Below are 27,523 nucleotides of genomic sequence, written 5' to 3'. Positions count from 1 at the left end.
GGAGCACAGCTGGGCCTTCCTTCACTCAAACCAGCCCGTGCATCCCTTTAAAACACCTGCTAGTGTTGCTAAGTGTGCGTTGATTGATGCATTCTCAGTGGGCGTAGTGATTCACCGCAGCTTTACAGCTCCCAGTGCACCCAGTGTGTTAATTTAGGCGATACTGGATGGTAGTCTGTTTCCTCCTGCCTCCCATCAGCATCCCTCTCTTTCTGATGCTTAGCTGGGAGTGGAGGCATTGGGTGTGTCAGCACAAACGACACTACAGGGCATTCCAGCGATTAGACTGCACAGGGTGCCCGCTAGGGGTCCACGAGCGGTTGTCATGGTAACAGGCAGTGAGGTTGGCATGGGCTCCTTTTTAGATCATTTCTGCTATGTGGGTGTGATCTGATAGTGTGCGAATGTGACAGTTTCTCCTTTCCTTTTCCTCTGTGTAGATGGAGCAGGTATCAGATGACGAGTTGGACCACGGAGCCGAGGAGGACAGCGATAAGGAGGACCAGGACCTGGACAAGATGTTCGGGGCTTGGCTGGGCGAGCTGGACAAGCTGACACAGGTTAACACACACGCACAGAAAGAGAGGGAGAGAAAGAGGGTGGTGGGTTACATGCATTCAGACAGACTCGCACAGGTAGAATAGCCGAGAGAGAAAGGAAGGGGCTGTATCCATAGCAACCTTAACACTGCTAATCCCGTCTCCCTACTCTGTATCCTAGCAACTCCCCTCCCACCACCACTTTGTGTTGTGTATCTGTGCAGGTTCGTGTGTGTGTGAGACGAGTCTAGCAGGCAGACATGGTTGCTTAGATCCAGTGCTTTGACTGTAATGTCAGAATGTGTGTGTGTGGTGTTTTGCATATGTGCACCTCATGATTTGCTTGTGTGTGTGTGTGTGTGTGTAGAGTCTGGATGATGGCAGGCCTCAAAAGACGCTGCAGAAGCCTCCTCTCAGGCAGGAGACAAACATGGCCAACTTCTCCTACCGCTTCTCGATGTATAACATAAATGGTGAGACATCACTCATCTCACACACACCAGCACAGATCCCAAAAAGACATCAGATATATTCAATCATTCCCACCCCTCTCTGCCCTCCCTCTGCCTGTTCCTCCTCTCTTTCATCCTTGCCCCCTGCAGAGGCGTTGAACCAGGGCGACACAGTGGACCTGGATGCCCTGATGGCCGACCTGTGCTCCATCGAGCAGGAGCTCAACACCATCTCCAAACCAAACTCTGCTTCTCGCGGCCAGAACAAAGGCCAGCAGCGAGCCCCTGGAGGGCGGAGTGCCAGCACCAAGCACACTGGAGGGGGAAGCAGCGGAGGTAGTCCTGCTAAATAATGTGCATTTAGGATGCTGCATATGGATGATTACGTACAAAAAATCCTGCAGACCATTTTTTTTGGTTAATGTATATATGCTGGAATTAGGCCAAGAATAGTTTTGTTAACAAGAGAATGCCAATGAAGAAGTCTACGAAATTTTATAGGAGCCACCCAACCCGAGCACACAGGACACAGTGATGAGTTAGGGGCTTACATTTGGTAATACATCTCAATTCACCATGGTACACAGACTCCAGAACATGGAAACACTGGGAGGGTACATTCAGATATTACACATCCCCATAATCAGGAACAGTCAAGACACCTCCAAAACACTAGTTGGCGTCGGAGGTTTCTGTGAAGTGCTGTAAAGTAAAAAAACACACATTAAACACACATTAAACATGGCTTAATAGAGACAATATCAAACACAAGTACACAAATCAGCTTCACTATAACTCGCAGCATTCACAGACAAACACTTGTCTTTATCTGGACACATTTTCCCCACAAATACAACATGCTAACACTATTAGCACAAGCCTATGGCATTTTACATTGTATAAATTAGCCTAGCAGCTAGCGACCTTTTCCTCTTCTCATATAAAACCAGGGACAACAGCAACATTTAATAACGGTAACGGCACATAATTTGGCTCCATTACAACTCACAAGGTTCAGCGACAAAACAACTGTCTTATACTAAACATGTTTTCCAAACAAATGTAACATGCTAACGTTATTAGCACAAGCAGATGGCATTTTACTTTGTATAAATTAGCCTAGCAACTAGCGATCTTTTCCTCTTCTCATATAAAACCAGGGACAACAGCAACATTTAACAAAGGTGACGGCACATAATTTGGCTCCATTACAACTCACAACATTCACCAACAAAACTGTCTTATATTAAACACGTTTTCCAAACAAATGTAACATGCTAACGTTATTAGCACAAGCCTATGGCATTTTACATTGTATAAATTAGCCTAGTGAGGAGCGGCGCTTTCCTCTGCTCATATGAAGCCAGGATAAATCACACACAAGACTTAAAACGCTATTTTAGTGGAGGCTTTTTTGTCTTCACAATTTATTTTTTCTTATCTGTGAAATTAAAGTAAATACAAGCTTCGTTTCCACTGAGGGAAATGGTTTCTGACAGGAGGTCTGCGTCCCTGTGACATGGAGTTACATACATTGCTGCGTGTCTGTCACTATACAGAAACCTGGCGATAGGGCGACGCCAGTCAACGAGGCTAATATCAGCCTGTACCAGTGCTCAACCAATAAATCTGTGCATTGTTTGGCTTAGATAATGTGTGTACTTTCTATACGACGCAAGGACGGAATGTCTCATGGAAGTTAACAGGAAGATAGTCACTCTTCCTCTGGTGCATGTGGTGTTTCTGGACATAGAAAAAAAATCTCTTCCAACATGTTTGTCCTCGTTACTAAAGAAAAAGTCAAAACAAACACCTGCTGATGAATAATATAGAGGAGGAAGGGGAGACGATTAGCAGCATCCTGTTTGCATCAGAGTAATGTAGTCTTTTGCATAAACAAGCTGAGACTAACTGCTAGGATATAGATACAGCCTGAAAAAGCATCATCAGTGGATGACATAATTTAAAAGCAGTCTATCCACAGTTAATTTCTTCTTCCGTCTGAGCTGTGTTAACTTTGACCTCCCAACAGGAAGCACCAGTAGCAGCACCCGGGCATCGCCGGCCAACACAGTACGAGGCGGCAGCGTCAACGCCCGCCCCACAGCCTCCAACATCTCCCTCGATGACATCACCTCCCAGCTTGAGAAGGCCTCTCTCAGCATGGATGAAGCGGCACGTCAGACCTCTTCCTCCTCGTCCTCCTCCTCTTCTTTCTCCTCCACCACACTGCGCAGGCCCTCGTCGGGGTCGTCCGGCGGCGGGCAGCACAGGAGGACGGGTTCGGTGGGAGCGGTCAGCGAGCAGGAGGCTGCGTCCCAGCGGTCCAGTGTAAATTCAGCGTGTGCCTCAGCGTCCAGCATGGACTCCCTGGACATTGATAAAGTGATGACGGGCGCAGAGGTGGACAGCCAGAGCAGCCCGAGCGCACAGGGACAGAACCAGACCAGCACAGAGGTACGACTGACACTGGCACACACAGAAAAACACACACCAAGCTAATGACAGAGTGTGTGTGAGCCACAGCGTGAAAGACTTGCATGTATATTTCCACATGTGATGGCAAGGTAAGCTCTGATCCTGCATGTTTAACCACACAGCATGACGTCTGGAACAAACTGCATGCTGAGAGTCAATCCACAATACGGCCCGTGTATTGTGCATTGGATGGCGTGTTAATGAACGCATTGTAATCTCCTATAAGGCTCCTTAAGTGTGGATTACAATGTTAACATCTACCATTCCTGAATTCCTTTGTTCACTCACCAATCATCTTGGCTTTGAAACAAAAGTCTCAGAGGAGAAAGAAAGACCTCAGCTAACGTACTAAAACAGATGTTTAGGTGTCCTGCAGGAGAGAACGGAGGAGAGGAGGGTACAACGTGAGCTAGCATTTCAGTTTAGGAGAATGTTGACACAATGACATGCATGTCCCCTGTCCTCCTGCATGTGATCATATCTGTGTTTGCACCCTTTCCGACACCTGTGGTCTCTATCCTCACACTCCTCGCCTGCACCTCCTGATACTCCCAGCATGTCACAATGCGACGGGCCAGACGGCAGCTTGACTTCACCTCACAAGAGGGTGAAGTGGATCGGGCCACTGTAAGTGCGTGTGTGAGCTTGCATGTGTGTGCATGGGTTAGGGCATTATCACTGTAGACTGAATGAAATAATGGACGTAGCCACGGTGACAACATCCATTGTTTTATGGACTCCTGTTTTGCAGCCTCGAATTTGTCATTTTGGCCATTCAGAGCCAGAAGTGACCATATTTGGACGAGAGGATGGAGCTAACCCTAACGCTAGCTGCTAGCTTGGTTAGCACTGTGCTTTTACAGCTATGGCTAACTGTTTAACATTCACGCTCACATTCACACCTACGAGTCGCCAATAAACCAAACCTACATGCTGTCACGGGGAGAACATGCCAACTCTACACAAAAGGGACCCGGCTGAATGTGGGGCACGAACCCAGAACCCTTGGGATGTGAGGCAATAGTGCTAACCACTGCACCACCATGCATGCTACTTGTCGGTGAAGATTCTCAGTCATCCAGGTCATGGTAATCGTAAGTGCTAATATCGTAGGCAACTGGACTTCACCTCATCCAAGCGCTTACGATTACCATGACTGAGATGACTGAGATGGATGACTGAGAATCTTCACCACTGAAGAAGTGTCTTGGATGAGAGGTGAAACGTCTTTAAGAAATGCAAGCAAGTCCAGTTGCCTACGATATTAGCACTATACGATATGCTAATGCTAATTTTTGCATGCGAAACACAAGGTTAAAACCACTGACACAAAATGTCCATAGTGAAAAAACTGGTCTTCTGACTCGGTAGAGGGTTTTTTCAATACAATCAGATGCTTAGCAAGACTTTTTCGGGGACCAAAAAAGTTACTTTAATTAACTAAAAACACAATAAAATGGAGATAGTTACGACTATGTGAATCTGGGGTTATGCCATGGTTACGTTCCCTAACCAGTCTTAATTATACACAACTTTAAGCCTTAATAACATTTAAACGAGTGCGTTACATAAAAATTGACCCCCTGTACAGTTGTCGTGAACAAGGAAATTAGCGTTAAACACCAAAACGTTTTTTTTCCTAGGCTGTAAACCTATTTATTTCTGCTGTAAAGTTGGGCATTATTATGGGGATTGGCCAAGTGAAGCGGCATCTTCTGGGGCCAAAAAATGAAGCCAACATGAAAGTGCCAAAAACTGCAGTCCTTCTAATGGCCACTTGGGGCTGGCTCCAAGAGCGAGTCAATCCCCATAGACTTCCATGTTAAAATGCCAAACTTTACAGCAGAAATAAACATGTTACAGCCGAGTGCAAAAGACAGTTTTGATCTTGCTAATTTCAACGTTCACGACTACTGTACCGGATCAATTTCTTTAGAACTGAGAGTGTCCTCAGCTTCCCTCTTGCCCAAGTATAGTCACTTCTGGCTCCAACAATCCAAGATGGCGACAGCCGAAATGCCGAACTCAAGGCTTCAAAACGGGAGTCCACAAACCAATGGGTGACGTCATGATAGCTACATCCATTAGTTTTACAGTCTATGGGGAGCGACTCACTTTTGGAGCCAGCCTCAAGTGGTCACTCGAGGAACTGCGGATTTTGGCTTCAATCCACATCAGCTGTAGTCTGCAGCTGATGTTTTATGTGTAATGTTTGCACATGTAACCATAGGTATAAAGGTGGTGTGAAAGAGGGAGTGTGTGTTAAAGTAGCTGTAGACAGTAGGTTTTCTAGCTCACCAGTATGCACAGTATCCTATGTATTCACACACTTAAATCAGTCATGTTTGCTCTGTATGTATCTCCAGTATTTGTCACCATCATTGCCTCTTTACCCACAGCTGCAGCTAATGAACGCCACAACTGCTGAGCGCTCCATTTATGGAACCTTCTCTCGCTTCCACGCTTCCTCATTCAAAACAGATCAAAACACCTGCGATTAATAAGCCTCCAAGAATCATCTGGCACTGACTTCTCTATATTTTGTCTGTTCCCCCTGCTCTCCTTTTTTATCCTCTCCTCACCCAAGCACTCCTATCTGGACCGAGAAACCTCGCTCATTCTGAAAAGCATAGCAGGAAAGCCTTCTCACCTCCTGACCAAGGTGACTTCCTCAAACACTCGCTTCTTTTTTTTTTTTTTTTTTTTTTTCTTGTGCGTGTGTGTGTGTGTGTGCGTGCATTGCTCCTCTCTTCTGCTTTGCATGTGTTGGAAAAATCCATGCTAAGAAAACAGCTGCTGTAAATCGGACCAATTTATTTGTTTTACTTAATTAAAAAGACACAGAGATAACTTTAGAAAGCTTTTTTGAAGCTTTTCTTCAAGTTGAGAGAAATTGGGCATGGCAAAAAATAAATTACAAGACCATATCCCAAGTAATGCAAAGCATCTATGTTTCTGTGTCAAATGGATTTTTCTCTTACATCATTCTCAGCATTTACCCCACACGTCCTGTACCAAGCTTGCTGATTGAATACACTTGATTGTTTTGTCCGTCTTGCTTTTTTTTTTTCACTTTTTCATTTTTCACTGGCATGTGTGTCTCTATTTTCCTCTCTTTCTCCATGTAGCTTGCTTTTGATTTGCACTGTTTATGAAATCTTGTTATCAGGGCTACAATTAGTAATTAGTTTAATTAGTAAACAGAAAAATTGCCTTCAGCTATTTCGATCATCGATGATTCGTTGATGTCAGTCAGAAACTGTGTTCTGAGCCTCGGGTTCGTCCAATGTGAAGATTTGCTGTTTTCCCCTTTTTTTAATATCAGAAATTGAATATATATTTATATATATATAAAAAAAATAAGATATACTCCTTCACAAAACAAGATACAAGAAGAAGAGCATGAAAGTTCCTTCTTTACTTCGCAAACAGTACTTTTACCAAAAAATGCTCGGTCGCTTAAGGTCTACTTATCTTTTTATGTCTCCGCGTCAGTGATAGCCATGGCTGGAGGCATTACGTTTTCAGGTTGTCCACCCCATCCTTGTGAACACAACATCTCAAGAACGCCTCAAGGGAATATATTTAGATTTGGCACCAACGTCCACTTGGACTTGGCGATAAACTGATTCGTTTTTGGTGGTCAAAGTTTAAGGTCACTGATACCTTGTCTGTCACGTTCTCATGAAGGCAATATCTCAGTAACAGGCTGAGGGAATTTCTTCAAATTTGGCACAAACATTCATTTGGACTCAATGTTGAACTGATTAGATTTTGGTGGTCAAAGGTCAAGCTCATTGTGACATGATCTGTGTTATTTTTGTGAAGGTGATATTTCAAGAACGCCTCAAGGGAATTTCTGTTATAGGTCGAAGGTCAAGGTCGCTGATACCTTGTCTGTCTCATTCTTGTGAACACGATATATCAATAACAGCTTGACTTCAAATTTGGCACAAACATTCATTTTGACTCAGTATTGAACTGATTGGATTTTGGTGGTCAAAGGTCAAGATCACTGTGACCTTGCATCTGTCTCATTCTCGTGAACAAGATATCTCAAGATCACCTTGAGGGATTTTTTTTTAGATTTGGGACAAACATTCAGTCATAGGTCGAAGGTCAAGGTCGCTGATACCTTGTCTGTCACATTCTCATGAATGCGATATATCAATAACAGCTTGACTTCAAATTTGGCACAAACATTCATTTGGACCAAATGCTGAACTGATTAGATTTTGGTGGTCAAAGGTCAAGGTCACTGTGGCCTCATCTGTCTCAATTTTGTGAATGTGATATCTCAAGAACGCCTCAAGGGAATTTCTTAAGATTTGGCACAAATATTCAGTCATAGGTTGAAGGTCAAGGTCGCTAATCCCTTGTCTGTGTCATTCTTGTGAACGTGATATCTCAATAACAGCTTGAGGGAATGTCTTCAAATTTGGCACAAACATTAATTTGGACTCAATGTTGAACTGATTTGAATTTTGTGATCAAAGGTCAAGGTTCTCATTCTCGTGAATACGATATCTCAAGAACGCCTCAAGGGAATTTAGATTTGGCACAAATGTCCACTTGGACTCTGTAATAAATGAATTAGTTTTTGATGATCATAGGTCGAAGATCAAGGTCGCGATAACTTGTCTGTCTCTCATGAATGCAATATCTCAAGAACAGCTTGAGTTTTGTGTTTTCAAATTTGGCACAAACATTCATTTGGACTGGATTGGAGTGTTGAACTGATTAGATTTTGGTGGTCAAAGGTCAAGGTCACTGTGACCTCATCTGTCTCATTTTTCCGAATGTGATATCTCAGAACACCTTGAGGGAATTTCTTCAAATCTGGCACAGATGTTCACTTGGACTCAACAATGAATTGACTGGATTTTGGCGGTCAAAGGTCAAGGTCACTGTGATCTCATCTGTCTCATTCTTGTGAACACGATATCTCAAGATCAGGGGATTTCTTTAAATTTGGCACATATGTCCACTTGGACTGAAGAATAAGCTGATTAGAATTTTGTGGTCGAATGTCAAAGTTCAAGGTCAGTGTGACCTCCAAAAATATATGTTTGGTCATAACTGAAGAATTCATATGCTAATTATGACAAAATTTCACACAAATGTCAAATAGCATAAAATAATGAGGTGAGGACGTTTGATACCCAAAGGGTAAAAGGTCAACTTCAGTGTGACATCATAATGATCTGCAATTATTCAACGTCATATCTCAGGAACAGAACGAGAGACATTTGGTCAGATACTGAATTGGTGACACTAATGTTGGGTGTCAACCTCGAAACTGTGCTGATTGCGTAGATCTTCTGTGCTGTCGGAAAGGACAGTGGGTGTGAAGCATCCATGTTTTCACCAACTTTCTGACAATATATAGACAAAACAATCAGTAGTGGTTATCGGACCAAACAGTTCTGGTGACTCCCTGAGAGGAACTGCTCACTGGGAACTATAGACCTTTCTGTTTGCATTCGCACCGCCAGTAGGTACCCTGAAGTGACGTACTGTAATCCCTGCCAGTGGTTGGTCATCTCAAAGCTGTGTGTATCATGCTTTACTTCGTGTCGACTTAGGAGCCCTCTGTGCTCCACTGTTTCACATACAGTATCTTCCACATCTGTTCATCCATCATGTGTCGGTCCTCCCAAGATCCCAACTCTCTCAGCACTCTGTTTTTACTGTAAACCTCTTGGCAGCAGTCAGTTTTCGCAGTGAACGTATTGGTTGCAGCCTTGGGCTCCCGTGCAAAGCTTATGCCGATCAGATGTGAGCAGATCTGCGGTTCAAAGTTGGCCGCCGTTGATCGTGATTTATCCCGCCATCGCTACATGACACGTAGCCAAGTGCTAAGGAGGGCTCTCCAGAGTTTCTTAAATCCTGTTGAGATTTAATATACCAAGAGCATTTACCGAATATGAGACAAAACCACAAATTATGCTAATCTTCGACAGAACAAGGGTTCTGGAAAACTCTGGAGAATGATTCTGATTATTTCCAGGACTTTAAAAGTCTCCCTCCTTTCTACAGGCTTCAAAACAAAAGACAGCCTTGTACTGTTCATGTAAGAGTAAACTGAAAGATCTCCATTAGCGGTCATTGGCATTGAAACGCTGCTTTCTTTCCAGAACCCTTCAGTTATCTGCGTTTATTTGAAACTAAATGGATGCCAAGAGAGAAGCTGGCTGACTCACAGTCATATCCACACAATTCATGTCTTTTTCTATTAAAAAAACAATGGAAATAAATCAATGTTTCAAGGCTTTTGGTTTGCAGCATATCGGCTCTCTGTCTGTCCGTGTATGCAGAGAGCATTTGAATGGTTTTATAAAGGGGGGAGAGGATAGATAGATGCCCTGTGGCGTACAGACTGATGGAGTTTATGTGTTAGTGTTATACTTTTCACCAGAGAATGGAAGAGAGGGACTCGCAAGTCTCTCCCTCTCCTCGCTCGCAAATCAGAATACTGAATGAGCGCTGGATGTTTGGGAACAAGCAAAGAGAGAGAGAGAGAGAGAGAGTGGAGAGACATCAAAGGAAGAGGGTGCCAAGATATTTTTTTTTTTCAGGCTTGGAAGAAGAGCCTTTTAAAATTGGCTCTGGTGTGGCTGAGTGTGAAAGTGGAAGGGGAAAACGCCTGTGGAATAGGAATTGGACTAATGTCTAATAAAAAGCAGGGTGGAGGTGTCATGCGGGGAGGAAATAATGGCGGGGAGAGGGAGCTCCGCCGACAATTACAGGGCTAAACCTACAGTGTGACTCAGATTGACTCCGCACTGTAATCTGCGCAGCCCCCATGACCTCGTCCCCCTCTCTCGCTGTTTCCCTCACTCACACTCGGCTGACTAAAAGCCTGCCACGATGTGTTGGCCAAACAGAGTGTTGACTTCATGGCGTTAATGTGTACGTGCCCCGGAGCCGGTCATGTGGAAAAGGTAGTCTGGGTCAAGGAAGGGGGGGGGGGGGGTTCTTGAGATAAGAGGCTTGGGGAGCGGTTGGTAATACCCCTTCTCCTTTAACACACTGTTTTCACACAAGACTTAAAATATTCAGCACCTCCGCTTCGCATTCACCTAAATTCCACTCTGTTCTTGTCACTGTTGTTTAGCCGCGGGGCCAGCGTCGGTCACGGTCTCCCCGCTCGGCCTGATTGGCTACAGGGGTAGAAGGTCTTGCAGCCGGGGCTCGCTGGTTGGCTGACCCCTCATTCTACTATTTTTGCGGGGATTATGCTCCATTGATTGGGCACGCTCCCAAACCCCTGCATCTGTTATAAAGAGAGAGAGAGTGATGGAGAGGGGGGAGAGCGAGAGAGGAGAGGAAGCAGGAAGATAGAGTTGGAGGGTGGAAGGGGGGAGGGGCATCGTCCTCCCTACTGTCTCATTTGGGGGTTTAGTCAAGTTGGGCTCGTCTCAAGCGCACATGTCTGCGTGTCAGTGAGCCTGCGCTGTCACAAAGTCTCGGCACAGTCTCTGCTAGCTTCGCCACCGCCGCCATGGAAGATGCACGGTTGAATTTCACTCAATGAGGATCATTGTGGAATAACTTTTTACACACCAGAGACAACTGAGAACGTAATCGTTCTTTCACTCATAAATTATGGACGAATCTGGATATTTTTGCCCTTGACATCCGAACATGATCTTCGCAGGAGATCATTGCATCTCTGAGTGGAGGGCATAGAAGCTTTCTGAGCTGATCCCAGACTCATCCGCAGCCTCTCGCCCTTTGGGGATCTTCTACCATTGTTTCCCTTCTGCTGTATAGCGAGATCAAAGGCAACCGCCGCAGCTCCATATGAATCCAGTATGGAACCATAGACAGCAAATGGAGCGCCATATTTGAGGGGGACACAATGTCACAATAGCGGCGGTTTTAGCGTCGCATTGATTAGTTGCGTTCGATCGAATAGTCACACTCAAGTGATAAAACCCGTTCAACACAACCTGCGGAATGGAGGTGATGGCATCTTGTTGGAGGGGGCAGGTAAGCAACCTAGAGCATGGAAAAAAATTGTTTTTTGCAAATGGTACCATGCGCCATCATGCCCGAGGCTCGTGCATTTAAATGGTTTAGAAGGCTGCTTACTATTTAATGAAGTTGTGTGTTCATGATGTCTCATTTCCGCCAGAGGAATAATGAAAGACATGAGACCTGAAGAGGATGAGGCAAGGCTATGAAATCAGAAATCAGGGTTTGGTATATGTGTGGTTTTGTTGTTGTGTTAATGATAACCGTGTGCTCCTGCGTGTCCATCCAGGAGGAGCAAGCTGCCAAATTGAAGGCAGAGAAGATCCGAGTCGCCCTGGAAAAAATCAAGGAGGCGCAGGTTAAGAAGGTAAGACCACCTCTTTCTTTTGTACACACACTCTCACTCACAGGCTTCATTTTAACACCCATTCTGACTGGTGTTATAATCGCCGTCTCGTCATGTTCGCCACACGCCGCATCTCTTTGTGAACTTCATTCACAGCGAGGCGGTGAAGCACAGAGAAAATAGGTCATTGCAGTGTTTGATTATGTGTCTGTATCTGCCGGGGAGGGAGCAAGACATCAGAAAGAGGCTTCAGAAAAAAAAGCAAGACAATGCAGATTCTACACAGCACGTCTTATTTACCACGTCCAACCAAACAAGTGCTGGTTTTTCGGTGACTTGGAGCGCCTTGAAAGCCACTGAAACGGCGTGTGCTCGTCTCCATTGGGAAGTCCATACGGGACTCCACAGGCAGACCATTTTTTCACCAGTGTTTCCACCAGTGAATGAACTGTCTCTGTGAATGAGAGCAACAGAATGGTGTCCTTTTAGACGCAATGAATAGATGAGACCCAGCAGTGTTTCAGCGAATAGAGCTGGACTTCACTCTGCCTCATGAATACAATATGACAAGATAAAGAGTGCTGGTACAGCCGGCACATAAAAAAAAACCTCGGCCAGCGTAGGAGAATGCTGCGATGTGCTAAATTATTAGTTATGTGGTTGTCAGCAGTCTACACAGCCAGCTGGGCCTCACAATTTATCATATTTTTGATTCATGATATTGAAGCAGTTTGATGTGGATGCAAGGTTCTGATTTTTTCTTGTGGAAGCAGCAGCAGAAAAAACCAAGCCAAAAATCCCAGACTAGGAGGTTTTAGGGGTCCCTCCTGTGAGAAATGTAGGTCAGGCTCCCCATGTCTTAGTCTCACAGCTCTCCCAGCGTTGTCATTGGTCCAAGCCTCTCTTCAATCAACTGCATCCACTTACTGGTGGATGTCTGGGGTCCCAGAGGGAGGGGACAAACAGGGGGTCAAGGAATCAAGGGCTTTACATCAGGATAAGTCTTGTGTCTGCTGCAATTGTGCGAGGCCGGATTTGGCACGTGTTTGTCTCGTTCAGATTAGTTTAAGCTTGCTTGTTATGGAGGACTTTTGGTCGCCTATGGACGCAAAACTTTGGCCAGATTATTGGATTTTAGAGTTTAGTGGTTGTATGTGGGACATTGTGAAGTATTTGAAACAAGCGTTACAAGCACATGACCACATTTCATCTTTTGAAGCTGTCGATCCTCAACCAGATTTAATGGCTGCAAAAAAACACTGTGCCTCGAAATATTTTCACTGAAATTAATTTATTACAAATTGTTCCAAGAATAAAAAATCCAGTAAAGAATTATGTGAACTTTTTGAGTTATTGTTCCTTCTGTCATGAACAGGTCTACAGGGCACAGGCCCAGGGGCCCAAAGTCTTAAGGCCCTTACCTGCAAAATGTCACTCAAATGAACAAGTACTAACCAGGATTAGACTCAAAAGTGACCACAAAGAGACACAAAATAATGACAAAATTGGGCAGAACAACCACAAGAAGACACAAAAGGCCTAAAAAAAGGACACAAAATTATCTCAGAGACCCAAACAACTACTAAAAGATGACTAAGTGACATAGTTGCATTAATAAGATACAAAGTTAGCCCAAAGAGACCCGAAAAACTTCAGTAAGACACAAAACAACCACAAGGAGACTTAAAGATGACTACAACGAGACACAAAATGTCCAAAAAAAGACAGAAAATTACCCCAGACAGACAAATAATTACCTCAGTATGATACAAAACAACCACAAGGAGACACAAAATGACTGCAAAGAGACACAAAAGGACAAAAAACAAACAAACATAAAATCGACCCTTACAACTGTGAAAAGACAAACCAATCCCAAGGAGACACTAAAATGACAAAAAAGGACAATAAATGACAACAAAGAGACACAAAGCAACCTACAAAAAGATGGCGAAAGAGACATAATTACCCGAATAAGACACAAAGTTAGCTCAGAGACACAAAAAAAACTACAGAAAGACACAAAACAACGAGACATAAAGATGACTACAAAGCAACACACAATGTCCAAAAAAGACAGAAAATTACCTCAAAGAGACATAAAACTACCACAAGGAGACACAAAATGACTGCAAATAGACACTAAAGGATAAACAAGACATCAAATTACCTTAAAGAGACACATAACATCAACAAGGAGACATGCAAAATGACTACAAAATGACCAAAAAAGACATCAAATCAACTCTAACAACTACAAAAAGGCACAATCCCAAGGAGACACAAAAATGACAAAAAAGGACACAAAATGACCATAAAGAGACACAAAATTACCTCAGAGACCTAAACAAACTATAAATATATGACTAAAGTGACATAATTACCTAGATAAGACACAAACTTAGCCCGAAAAAACTACAGAAAGAAACAAAACAACAACGAGACATAAAAATGACTACAAAGCAACACAAAACGACAAAAAAAGACATAAAATTGACCCTAAAACTGCCACAAAGTCTGTGTGTCTTGCTCCTGTGTAGCAGAGGTGTTCGGGCCCTTTGCATATCTCTGTCCAGGGGCCCATTGTCTCGTTATACGCCTATGAATATGCTCAAGCTTTCTGCTGAGTGATAAGGAATAATAATTGCCCATTTGTCCCTGGAGATTCCTGTAGGTCAGTCTTTGAACTTCCAGTGACGTCTTTTCTGTCCATAGAGACTAAATATGGCGGCCAGTAGAGAATCTCTCTTTGTCTCTTTGTCTAGTTGATGTTAAAAAGAAAACACTCTCCTTTCTCCTCCTCGTCTTCCTCAGCTGGTGATCAGGGTCCACATGTCGGACGAGAGCTCCAAGACCATGATGGTGGACGAGCGGCAGACGGTCAGGCAGGTGCTGGACAGCCTGCTGGACAAGTCGCACTGTGGCTACAGCCCTGACTGGTCTCTGGTGGAGACCATCACGGAGCTGCAGATGGGTAAGGAGGTCGTCAAATAAACATTGTTTACAGTTTGGGAGTTATAATTATCTAAAAATAACCACCGTTTATGACCTGGGGCTAATCGTCAGGGTTACAGTTAAAGGTTCTGCCCCACCCAAAAAAAACACAAATTAAGTGCACATTTGCAGGTCAGCGAAAAAACTGCATGTCTTGCATCTTATCTCCCTCTCTCCTCTCCTTCTCTCCTCTCCTTCCCTCCTCCCTCTTAGAGCGCATCTTTGAGGATCACGAGAACCTGGTGGAGAATCTGTTAAACTGGACCCGGGACAGCCACAACAAGCTCATGTTCATCGAACGCATCGAGAAATACGCACTCTTCAAGAACCCTCAGGTGACTGCCCACTACACCTCAGTGCACACACACAGGAGACAGAGGACAGATCAACTTCTCAATACTCTCTCCGCGTTCAGTGCGTAAACGCAGATGCCATATGCTGTACACACAAACACATTGTTTATGCATGCTCGGTGATGCCTGCACAGCCCAGAGAGCCCGAGAGTGAACGAGGGAGTGTGTTTGTGTAGGAGAGTTGGAAGTAGGTCAAAGCTCTAAAGCGAGTAAAGGTGAATAATTTATTTAACGTAAGGCGACTCTCCCCCGCCCGTCTCTCACTGTTTCATTCAATCATCTGCAGAACTATTTGCTGGGGCGGAAGGAGACGTCAGAAATGGCCGACAGGAACAAAGAGGCTTTATTAGAGGTGAGGTTATGCACAAACTTCCACATCATTCCTACACACCAGGAGGATCACTCACTGACAGTTTTCTTTGCGTCCATTAGGAGTGTTTCTGCGGCGGCTCGGTGTCAGTGCCGGAGATCGAGGGCATCCTGTGGCTGAAGGAGGACGGGAAGAAGTCATGGAAGAAGCGCTACTTCCTCCTCAGAGCTTCAGGGATATACTACGTCCCCAAAGGCAAAGCCAAGGTCAGTGAGGCCTGGGATGGGTCGGGGATATGAGAACCAGATCGACAGTGCTCGTGGTATTTCCTGCTGCTTCAGGGCTGATCACTTTGAGCGCAACAGAAACACATGTGCTCTATTTTTAGCTCTATCCTACAAAGTCTTTCTCAGAGTACAACGACCAACGCTGCGTATCATTTTGTCGCCTTATTGAAATCCTGCAACCTCGTGCGAGTCCTGCAAAACATTACAGTGGCAGCTCAGGCATTTAATTATGTATTAAATTCAGATCTGTGTAATTACGCTCAAAAACGTGTCCTTTTTGACTACAGTGGGACTTAGATCCTCCAAGCATGATTATTTAAAGCCAGTTTAAAGCAAAGTCAGTCGAGCACAGAAACAGCATGTTTGTGTTGCTTTTCTTTACATCTACTCAGCTCAAACTGTCACCTGATATATTAGCTGTACCTGTAGGGCAGCTGCTCAGTCCAGAAAACAGATTACTCTGCCTTCTATCCAAGGCCAGGAGAAGAAGTTCAGCCACAAAAAGGTTCCCTTTCTGGAGCAAAACCAAAAGAACTCAACACAAAATAGAGTTCATTTTACCAAAAAGTACGTTCCTTATGTATCCATGTACAGGACAGTAAAACAAGAAGTGAACCTCATTATTAACGTCACCGAAATTACACAACAAACAAAGTTTCTCCTCCTCCTGGGTGGCATTAAACCTTCCACTGTCTAAGGACGCATTCACTGGCACTATTTGGTCCGCTTTAAACGAATCCTGGTCCGCTTCCACGGATACTTCAGTTCGTTTGGTGGTGTGAACGCTCATTTGAACTGTGGTACGAATCTTGGTCCGCTTCCACGAATAGTCCGGTTTGTTTGGAGTGGTGTGAACGCTCATTCAAACTCTGGTGTGGACCAATCGAACGAATCCTGGTCCGCTTCCATGGATAGTCCGGTTCGTTTGGAGTGGTGTGAACGCTCATTCGAACTCTGGTGCGGACCAATCGACGAATCCTGGTCCGCTTGAAAATAGGGGGTCTTGGTTCACTTGCAAGTGAACCCTGGTGAGGTTCGCTCACAGTGGGAAATGCAAACGGACTATCCAGCAAACTAAAGAGAGGAAGTGAACCAAAGAGAGGAAGTGACATTTTGGTCCTGGCCAATCGATGAGCCAAGTTTTCTTCTGCTGTTGCAAGCAGCTGTTGTAACTGCGTGACGTTGTCCAGGCAGTTTGGTCCGCTTTAAAAAGTGCAGTGTGAAAGTGAACCGAACCAAATGAAGGTGTGAAATTTTTCGGCATTCCCTGCCCAATCGAACTGAGTCCCCCGGACTATCCTGATGTGAATGCGCCCTAAGGCTAATGGTAATGTTCCTGAGCACAACTGTGCTCACAGGGATCTTTGTCTATTGTTTAAATTTTTCTTCACGTAGGGTTGCACTGTGTAGCTTTCTTCGTGAGACAAATGACAAGTTACGTATATATCTGTGTAAATTCTGTTGGAAGATTTACTCAGTCCATCCTCCTCTGCCTCCTTCTCCGCAGGCGTCCAGAGATCTCGTGTGCTTCCTGCAGTTGGACCACGTGAACGTGTACTATGGCCAGGACTACCGCAGCAAATACAAGGCTCCTACTGACTACTGCCTGGCCCTGAAGGTAAAGTCCAGTTCTGTTAAAAGCACTCTGCATTTGTCTTTCAAGTCAGTTAGCATTGTTTGATTTGATTTGATCACCATAAATAAGTGTATAAAGTTTTATTTCTCACTGTTTTTGCAGCATCCACAAATCCAGAAGAAGTCCCAGTACATCAAGTATCTGTGCTGCGATGATGTCAGGACTCTGCACCAATGGGTGAATGGAATTCGCATCGCCAAGGTGAGTTTTTGCTCTGGTTTCTTTAGTCTGAGAAAATGCCCCAAAATTGTTCTTACTTTTCTAAAAGAGGTTGTGTTAATTGTTTATATGTTGTGTTTGTGTGCAGTACGGCAAGCAACTATATGTGAACTACCAGGAAGCCATGAAGAGGACAGAGGCGGCCTACGATTGGTCCTCTCTCTCGACCTCCAGCATCCGATCTGGCTCCAGCTCTGCCAGCATACCTGGTTAGTCGAATTCATCTGTGTCATAGATTTCCAATAAAGCATCTCTTTCATAATTAGTGACATTTAAACATTTTAAAGGGATGCTCCAGCAATTTAATAACATGCTAACGTTATTAGCACAAGCCTATGGCATTTTACATTGTATAAATTAGCCTAGCGACAAGCAGAGATTTCCTCTTCTCATATGAAGCCAGGATAAATCACACACAAGACTTAAAATGCTATTTTAGTGGAGGCTTTATTGTATTTAATTTAGGTGGATAAAGGTTTAAGAAAGTCTTACTCTAACTTATGTTCTTGCAGAGTCCCAGTCGAATCACTCAGGCCATTCAGACAGTGGAGTTGACACAGGCTCTTCTCACGGTCGGTCCCAGAGTGTGGTGAGCTCCATCTTTTCTGAGGCCTGGAAGAGAGGCACCCAGATCGAGGAAAGCTCCAAGGTATGACTGTCTTCTTTTATAATTATCTGTAACAGAGTGTGTCATTTACATCACTGAGCTCACACACTCCCTCTTTTTCCAGCATATGAGGATGGAGGCATCCAGAGGAGCCACGCTGCCGCATTCCTCCCACAGTCACCGCCATCACAGCCAGCATTCAGTCGATCACTCTGCCCTGACGCCCCCTCCCCAACCGCAGCCCCAACCCCACCAACAGCACCCCCCACAGCCTCAGCACCCACCAGTGCCCCCCCAGACGCCAACCCAGCCACACCACCAGCACCCGCCGCCCCAGCAGCAGTCTCCTCAGCAGCCCCCTCAGCCCCAGCAGCAGTCTCCTCAGCAGCCGCCCCAGTATCCCCAGCGCCCTCAGCAGTCGCCACAGTCTCCGCAGCAGCCGCTACCACCGCAGACCATCAGCAACTGCAACCACGTGCCCCCAGAGCAGCACCAGCTGGCTCCTCCGCCCCCACCTCCCCCTCCACCCCCACCCCCCCCTCCGCCTCCACCCCCAGTCCAAATGGTGTCGCACCACTCACCGGCCCCCACCATGTACAAGTACAGCACCATCACCAGGCTGCAGAACCAGAAGGCGTCCCAGTCGGCCAACCACCACAGGTTGCCCAGTCACATCCACGCACTAGGTCAGCAAGTTCTGCCCACAGCTCCGGCACCGCCTGCACAGGCGCCCGTCAAACCCAATGTGAATCACATTGCGGCAAGGACTAATGTCCCGCCTCCCCCTCCACCTCCTCCCCCGCCTCCACCATCCATGCCCACCCCTGGGTCAGCCATGGCTGTGTTGAAGCTGGGACCTCCCAGCCCAGCGGCCCCACCTGCCTTCATTCCTCCACCGCCAGCTCCTCCACCGGCTCCACAGACCAATGGCGTAACATTTCCTCCCCCTCCTTCTCCTCCACCACCCCCTCCTGCACCAGCTCCCATGAGCCAGCCTGTGTACTCCTACGGGCTGAAGCAGGCGCTGAAGGAAAGGTTCCCCAGCCCGCCACGCGACCTCCTTTCTCCCAGTGGTGGCCTTGAGGAGTCCCCTCCGCCTGCCCCCGCTCCACCACCCCCCCCTCCTCCTCCTCCACCTCCACCACCACCTCCTCCTCCTCCCCAGCAGTTCCCAGTGCCAGCCCAGTTCCCACCTCCTCCTGCGCCACCACCAGCGCCGCCCAAAACCTTCACCCCAGGCTTCCTCCCTCAAACTGCCCCCAAACCTGTGTCACCTGTCTCCCCATTTCCTCCCGCCCCACCTCCTGCTGCCCTTGGTGGCCCGACCCCGCCACCACCTCCACCTCCTCCTCCACCTGCACCATTTAAGAAGCAGTTCAGTCTCCAGGTAGGCCACACCTCCGGCCATCCTCCTCCGACTCTCCCCAAGCAGCACAGCCTGTCTAAGCCAACGTCCGTCTCCACGGGAGCAGCTCCCACCATGTCACTGGTGAAACAACTAGCGAGTCAGTTTCCAGGAGCGTCATCCCAAGTAGCCAATCACACAGAGAGCCCCAAAGCCCCCCTCTCCCCACCCGCAGTCAAGACCAAACCAAAATGGCAGCCTGGTGGTGGCCAGCAGCTGCAGTCTCCAGAGTTCCCTCCTCCTCCTCCTGACAACAACGCTGGCTTCCCTGCCCCTCCTCCTCCACCTCCTCCTCCACCACCTCCTCCACCAGCTCCTGTCACAGGCCCAACCCCACCCCCTCCCCCCCTTCCTCCTGGAAACCTGGGATCCACCTTAAAGAGGTCACCCTCTGGGTCCTCCAATTTTGGAGGCAAGAAACCGCCTCCCACCCCGCAGAGGAACTCCAGCATCAAGTTCAGTTCCTCAGCGTCGTATGAAGAATCCAGGAGGAACTTGCTCAGCAAGTTTGGTTCCCAAAACAACGCCCCTTCTTCCTCTTCGTGTCTCACCTCCTCCTCAACTGGATCCCCTTCTAAGGATCCATCAAACGGACCCCCTGCTCCCCCGAAACCAGGCAAACTCAACCTGTCCAACCTGCCCCTGGCACTGCAGGCCAAAGTGAGCCAGGTAAAAATCAGTGGTGACTTCCCTTCCCCACCACCTGAGTGCACCTACTTTCCACCTCCTCCCCCGGCCTCTGAGCTCTTCCCCCCTCCTCCACCTCCTGGTGGTGACACCCAAAGCGTGGGACCTCCTAGAGTAGCTGTGGTCAACCCCCAGCCCCAGGCTCCCCCTCCACCTCCACCTGTCCCCCCTGTCAGCATCTCATCATGGGGGAAGAGCTCACTGAAAAAGACTCCTCCACCCACACTGGTGCGGCGTAGCAACACCACCCCGGAGCCCCCTCCGATATCCCCACCTCCTCCCACCTCCCCAAAGGGCAGCTCAGGCCAGCCCAACTTCCTGGCAGATCTCAACCGGACACTGAAGCGAAAGTCAGTGGGTCGCCAAGGTTCCCTGAACTCGACCGGCATCACAGGCAAGTTGGACCCCGCGGGAACTATGGACGACATGGCACTGCCTCCACCACCCCCCGAGCTGCTCCTGGACCAAGGAAAGCAAAGCAACGGAGGGAACGGCGCCTACATGTCCGGAAACATCTCAGGCTATGCAACACTACGACGGGGACCCCCGCCTGCACCACCCAAACGGGGGGACGCCACCAAACTTACTGGAGAGTGTTGAACTCGGACATCAGGACATTATAAAGACGGATGAATAGACAGTGAACGAATATATGGAAGTTAACATTCAGTAGTGGAACGGGAGTGAACTCCTTCTGTCCTCTTGATGACTGTGTAAATACTACAACCCAAACCAGACCATGGTCAATTAGTGTTTGCTAATTATCGCAGTTTTTTAACGTGCTCGGCATTCTGGATCAGTGGGATTTATAATACAGGGACAACTCAAACCGGCACAGGTAAGTTTGAGGTCATAGCAAGAAAACGGTCTTCGAATTTTCTGTGATTGTCTCTGGAAGACATTGTCTCACCCTGTATGGTAAACCCCACCCATCTGGTGCACCAAGCAGATTGACATAAATAAGAAGTGTGCAAATATTACTGGATCCAGGTCTGAGCCAAACCATGTTAACCGCTTCTTTGCCATAAGTTTGTGCCACGTACTGGAGACAAAACATCAGGATCTTTCTGCTTTGGTACTGCATGGACTTCATGTCAGAACAAGCTGTAGAACATGAAGCCGTTCTGGTGTGTGTGCATGAGCGAGAGAGAGATTGGGTACATGCATCGTGTGCACGCATGTATGATTATACGGTGGTGAAGTAGTTCAGCGTTAGAGAAGGCCTTCGTGGAGCGGGGACTGTTAGGTTTGCTTTTATATGAAATTATTTAATGATCGATAAATGGAAGGATTTTTTTTATAAGTGTGTCTTTTAATAGCTGGTCAACAAAGTCTAGAGAGAAACAAAACTTTTGGGACAATGGAATGTATATGGGAAGGTGTAATTTTAAAGAAGTCACACATGAAGGCAATTTAATTCTCAAATCGTACACATTTTTCAACTGTTTTGGGCAAATGCAAATCAGAAGGAAGCCTTATCCCCAAAGTCTTGCACAGAGGTCAAAGTATAGAGATTTCTTCCCAAGGTTCAGCAGAGTCTGGACTGTGCGACTGGAAAACTTTTATTTCAAGGACTACAAATGGAGGCCTGCGATGGTGCGTCTTCGTGGACTCTGCGAGCTCCCCGTGCGTTGGCTTGATTCTTGGACCTTATCCTTCAGTTTGTATCTGTACAGTTGCAACTGCTACTCCGTTACTGTCGGTCCCCGCCGCCTTCCAATGTCACATCACAATTCAGGTCGTAGAATGTACAGGTTCAGTCATGTAAAGTATACTTACCCACGCAGAAAAGAAACATGTGTCTGGTTGATGTACAGAGCGTTGAATCATGTAACAGAACTCATGTGACTGAATGTTGCTTTCAACTTCCTGTGTCTGTTGTTCCTCGTTTCGTCATGGTGCCGTCGGTGCACAGGGACTGAAGGTCATCTCTTGATTTTGCACCTACAAAGTGGATCATGAAGGGTTTTAATTTCTCGCAGCAATGCCTTCATTTTTATGGTGCTAGTGCTGTCCTTCAAGGAACTCATCATCAACACGTCCTCATGTGCCAGGATGACATATCATTGAGATTTCAAACCGTTTCAACTGGTTTTAAATTGGCTTCAGTGTGGAAATGCGTCCTCTCATCATGAACACGGCCGTTTCCACACGAGCCCCCATGATTTTCTTTTGTCTTACTCAATCGCCACTTGACGGCAGCGTACCGTTTCTAATAACTGAATATCATCGTCTTGAACAGGATGTTTGCTACAGTACAGTATGTAAGTTATTGATGTGCTGATGTGAACATGTGGGGCCAAGTGACATGAAGAAAAATGGTTGCAGATGTGTCCTCTTGCATATAAACTGAAAAATCACAATATAAATGTTGAAACCAGACCTCAAGCTGTGTCCGACCTCGTTTGTTCAAATCACACATACACACTGAACCTTGGTGCCACAGTCCAAGTACAAATTATCGAAGTGGGAACACTGTCAGTGAACATTTGGCTCCCTCTAGTGGTGTTATGTCCTACACAAAGAAAAACTACAGTAACAAAACATTCCTAATTAAATATCATTTAAAAAAAATGACAAGAATCACAGTGTTCAAACTCCGTCTTTAATTCAAGTTTGTCTTCTGATCAGCACCTAAATGTTCCCAGACTGAGCTGAGATTTCACACCAGGAAGTTGGTGAAAGTGTCTCCTCTTTGCCGCTCCTCTGCCATCTGGAGGGAGAAGCCACGCTGGACGGGTGGAGATGTTGGGGGTAGTGCAGGAGCAGGGTCTGTTGGAAGGAAGGTTGGAAGGCAACAGTGATCATTTTCTTTATTTTAACTCTTTAGTAGGTGATTGTACTGCACTGGTGCTTACCTCTATTTACAAATGGGATGTTGAAGTGCTGTCTCCCTCTTGAGAACTTCTGTGGGAACAAAGGTGATGTTATTCACATGCACTGTTGTTAAAAAAATGAATATATAAAAAATGACAACCCCTTCTTGTCCGTGTCCTCACCTCCTCACTGGACTCTGAGCTGGAGCTCGAAGCGTCACGGCCACATCTGAGAGACAGCACCTGGGTTGTGGTGGCTGTCATTCGGACCCGACTGGAGCAGGACAAGGTCGGCTGATGTGAAGGAGGAGAAATGAGGGAAGGATGGTGTTTTTTTATCTTCTGTATCATGCAAATATTTTGTTACTGATTCGATCTGAACACTCTGACCCAGTAAATCCGAGCCAATGTAAACAGTGGGCTGCATCAATCTGCCAACATGAGTCCTACTCAGAATTGATAAACAAGGCCTTCACAGTGTCCCACAGCAGCGTGCAGGTACACTGAAATATTTATCAGTCCAGATTCTGGCAGATACCCCAACCCAGACCACAACAAACCATCATAACATTCACCCCTGATGACGTTAAAAGTCTCACCACAAAGAAGCCAGGTCTGAAGGCACATGTCTGGGGGTCACTTCTGGACACCTTCGCGCACTCCGTCTCTTTGATGCCAAAGACCATCATCAGGTCAGCGGTGTTCAGGCCAACGGGAATAACCTGCCATGCATGTGATATTAGTCATTTGTCAAAAATAGAAGAGTATAACCATCAAAATGCGTTTTAAGCACTCATGACGCAGCATTACCGATTTTTTTTAAAAATTCGAATTATCGATGCATTCATGTGTTCATCACTTTAATGATGCAGCAGGTAAAGTTGGAGCTCATATGAATTTTTTCACACGCTGCGGGGTCAATAATCTAGATCTGTAAAGTAACTGAAGCTTTAAAATAAATGTAGTGTAGTAAAAAGTACAATAATCCTACAGGAAATGCGTGTGAATGCTGAAAGCTGGAATGAATTCAAAAGCATTGCTGAAATTGCTGAAATACTTTTTAAAAAAATGTCTGAACGATCTGAAAATCTGGCAGAGACAGAAGCTGAACTGCATTATGTGAAGAAGCGAAGAGCTGAAATACATTTGTTCAGTGTTAAGCATTTCTTATCTTAGCCTTTTCAATTAATTTCAGCTTCCACTTTTGACGCTTTCGCAGTTTAGCACCCAACTTTTTTTGTGAATGTATTTCAGCTCTTCTTCTTCAGCAGCGCTTTTGAATTCATGGCAGCTTTCAGCATTCACACGTATTTCAAAAGTATGCAGAAGCAATTGTTGATCAAAGTACGGCGATAAAACGAGACTGAAGTATAGGGAAGTATTGAAAATTTGAAAAAGCTTTTCCTATTCAGGAGCTTTGATTTCAAGCCTTGCACAATGGCTGTTGTATGTAAATTTATCTTGAAGAGTATGAGCAGACTCACCCTCGAGACAGAGCCCCGAGTCACCCGATAAAGATGGCTGACAGCGTACACAGAGTTGACCTCAGTCAGAGCTGCTCCAAGACCCCTGTTCGCCATCGACTCCAGCTCAGAGTTGTACACTGGGACTCCTGCGGGGACAAAGACGTGAAGAAAGTCAGTTTCTGTATCTACTCATAAAGTGATCAGTGTAGGGCAGCACTCACCTGAGCATCCCAGAGCCTGCAGCAGGGCCAAGAGAAGCACGTAGGACTTCATCTTGTCTAGCACCATGAAGCCAAAATGTATCATTACTTCATCTACCTGCCTCTAAATATGTTCAGTTTGTGTCCTAGCACCGCCATGCGCCGCCCCTTACCCTCAGTAACCCCTTTAAAAACTCCCTCCCCTGTCTGTCTGTCCTGTTTCCTTCACGCAATAGCTGTCAACCTTTGTTCAGCACTATTGATCTCAGGGTGATGCCCCGGATGAAATGAGCACTGTGATAAGAATTCAGATCTGATAACTTTCACTCAGAACATCCCAATGTGATATGATGAGGGCAGTTGGGGAAAATCTGTATGACATCTTTTGTTTGGGAACGGTAGGCCCACCAAAGCTTCCCCTCAGCCCGCAGATTAATAATGAATTTATCAAATTTTAGGAGAAAAACATGCGTTTTTAAAAGCTTATAGAAACATTGTGTGCAATAGTCCACCTTCCACCTTCTGTTTCTCTCCTTCAAACACACACAGGCTGTGTCCTTGTCTCAGTCCTGACAGTTGTGCTACTATCATCATACATAATGCTGACATTTCCTTTTATTTACTTTTAATTTACCATCAAAATAATTCTAATATAACTACTTAAAAACATTTTTTATTCAGTTACTAAACAATGATTTCTTTAAATATATTTTTATTTGTACGTCAGGCCCCCACAATGTCTGCTTAGAACATCTTTGGCCCTTGGACAAATGTACCTGATGACCCCTGGTCTAGTTTAAACACTGCAGGAGGGGATACATGTTGTAATCTGGAGCTCCACAGGGTTAAATGGGGTTAAAATTTATTGTTGACATATCTACAAAAGTACTAGGAGGTTTTTTAACATTTTTAATGCATAATTTGTTACATAAAAACATAATTTTTTTCCTCATCACTTCACATTTTTTGCTCTATTGCTCCACCAACTGGCTTTATTGACGTGGAATATAATTTATAAGCATAATCTCTCACCACAACAGTGTTATATCTTGAATAATGGTAATATTTTATATCAGAATAAGAGTGCTTTTTCTAAAGAGCTGGTTAGACACAAACATATTTTGGGTGAGTCAACTGATCATTGATTTTAAAAATACACAAATACTATTAAATTGTGTACCAGTAAAAAGGCCATAAAAACTGTACTGGCATGTATTAAATGTAAAATATGTAAATGAAATGTGAGCTGTTGTGAAGAACTGTTCTTTTGGAATAATCTTTGGATTTTAGACTGGACAAAAAAACGACACTTGTTTTCCATCTGTAATTCTTAAATAGTCTGTACTGTTACAGACGTGCCTTCAATGTGCCTTTACTTTCTTTCCTTTTTATTTTTTATTCAACCTAAAAACCCCTTGGCTTGTTTTTTTGCACTGCAGTTAATGTCACAGTCAAAATGAGTGTGTCAAAAAAAAAGTGCAGTTTGTTCCTTGAAATTAAGTAAGTAAATAAATAAATAAATAATGAGAAGAAAAAGAAAAAATTAAGAAAACGAATCATCATTTTGGCGGTCGCCATCTTGGAATTCTGGAGCCGGAAGTGACCATATTTGGACGAGATTTGACTGAGGCAGCACGAGGACACGCCCACCTACATGGCAACCTGACAGAACGCTGCACCCGGCACTGACGTGCTAATTAATTAACAAAGTTAGCTTCCATAATTCGAGGTAAACTTTAGAGTTTTAAAGTATTAAAATAATCTAAGTGATGTTAGCTAATAACAAACATGTCCACATTTGGCAAATATTACATATAAGAGGAGTAACGTTAACCTTGTAACGTTATTGTAGCGTTAGCTTAAGTTACCGTTACAGTGTGTGGTTAGCATAACTGCAATAATGCTGTGTTTAACCGTTAAATTAGGCGTCTTGGTGTGCTGATAGCTCAAAAACCAGCACATGAAACTTAGCTTATTTAACTCAGTTAACGTTACACCATAAAAATTATTATTGATTAATGTGTATTATTCCCCCAGATAAAGAGAGTAACGTTACAGCTCAGCGTTTAATGAGAGGCTATTTTTTGCAGGCAGGTCCTTTTCATTTCAGTGTTGACAGCTGTCAAAAATATGTGTATAAATAATTCTTTCTTTCTCTGTCAGAAAATGTCATCTTTTCTGGCTCTTTATGTCACGGTCGTTGCCAGCAGCGTTACAAACTGCAGCTAACTGGCACTTATCTATGGCAAGCCATTTTAACATTTAATCGCTAGACTGGATATTCATTGCTGATATCTGCAACATAATTTTGCCTAGTCAAAACTCTTATTCAAGATATCTGTAATTCAGTTTTGACTAGTAAGATTCAAACTATTTTTGCCATTCATGTGTATGGGGTTTGTCATTACAGATATCTCCAATGTAGTTGCGGATATCTGCAACTGAATTGTGGATATCTGTAATTCCAGTTTGAGATATCTACAATTTAATTTTGACTAGTCATAATTCAAGTTCAAGATATCTTTAATAATCATCAGTTGAAGATATCTACATGGTCCTTTCTAGATATCTTGAATTGAGTTTCAGATAGTCAAAATGACGTTGTAGATATCTGTAACTGAATTATGACTAGTCAAAATGACGTAGATATCTTGAATTCGAATTATGACTAGTCAAAATGACGTGGATATCTGCATCTGAATTATGACTCGTGAAAATGACGTTATAGATATCCACAACTAAATTATG

General features: G+C 45.0%; 2 protein-coding genes across 5 annotated transcripts in view; one reads left to right on the top strand and one right to left on the bottom strand.

Annotated features, from left to right (window-relative positions):
• The window catches only part of raph1b (Ras association (RalGDS/AF-6) and pleckstrin homology domains 1b), a 55,990-nt gene extending 33,315 nt beyond the window's left edge, over nt 1-22,675 (top strand). Inside the window, exons 3-18 of one of the 4 annotated variants that reach the window (XM_049570239.1) lie at nt 441-560; nt 907-1,012; nt 1,142-1,327; nt 3,024-3,448; nt 4,025-4,096; nt 6,057-6,131; nt 11,739-11,816; nt 14,610-14,769; nt 15,003-15,124; nt 15,429-15,494; nt 15,575-15,718; nt 17,247-17,357; nt 17,478-17,576; nt 17,683-17,803; nt 18,107-18,243; nt 18,326-22,675. In XM_049570239.1, coding sequence (XP_049426196.1) covers nt 441-560; nt 907-1,012; nt 1,142-1,327; nt 3,024-3,448; nt 4,025-4,096; nt 6,057-6,131; nt 11,739-11,816; nt 14,610-14,769; nt 15,003-15,124; nt 15,429-15,494; nt 15,575-15,718; nt 17,247-17,357; nt 17,478-17,576; nt 17,683-17,803; nt 18,107-18,243; nt 18,326-20,893 — 4,590 coding nt within the window. In that variant the 3' untranslated portion in view covers nt 20,894-22,675. The remainder of the gene's footprint in view (nt 1-440; nt 561-906; nt 1,013-1,141; nt 1,328-3,023; nt 3,449-4,024; nt 4,097-6,056; nt 6,132-11,738; nt 11,817-14,609; nt 14,770-15,002; nt 15,125-15,428; nt 15,495-15,574; nt 15,719-17,246; nt 17,358-17,477; nt 17,577-17,682; nt 17,804-18,106; nt 18,244-18,325) is intronic. The other 3 variants (XM_049570240.1, XM_049570241.1, XM_049570242.1) reach the window with 3 other exon arrangements.
• A 209-nt stretch (nt 22,676-22,884) lies between these two features.
• spp2 (secreted phosphoprotein 2) lies at nt 22,885-24,950 on the bottom strand. The gene is made up of 6 exons (XM_049570256.1): nt 24,797-24,950; nt 24,594-24,721; nt 23,709-23,831; nt 23,293-23,403; nt 23,152-23,200; nt 22,885-23,065 (listed from the first exon to the last, which is right to left on the bottom strand). The coding sequence occupies exons 1-6, from the start codon at nt 24,879-24,881 to the stop codon at nt 22,956-22,958; spliced, it is 606 nt and encodes a 201-aa protein (XP_049426213.1). The 5' UTR covers nt 24,882-24,950; the 3' UTR covers nt 22,885-22,955.
• Nucleotides 24,951-27,523: the final 2,573 nt, after the last annotated feature.

Source organism: Epinephelus fuscoguttatus, linkage group LG24 (genome assembly GCF_011397635.1).
Source record: "Epinephelus fuscoguttatus linkage group LG24, E.fuscoguttatus.final_Chr_v1".
Classification (NCBI taxonomy): Eukaryota; Metazoa; Chordata; class Actinopteri; order Perciformes; family Serranidae; genus Epinephelus; species Epinephelus fuscoguttatus.
The sequence above is the reverse complement of the archived record's forward strand: the minus strand, read 5'-3'. Positions and strand labels throughout refer to the sequence as shown.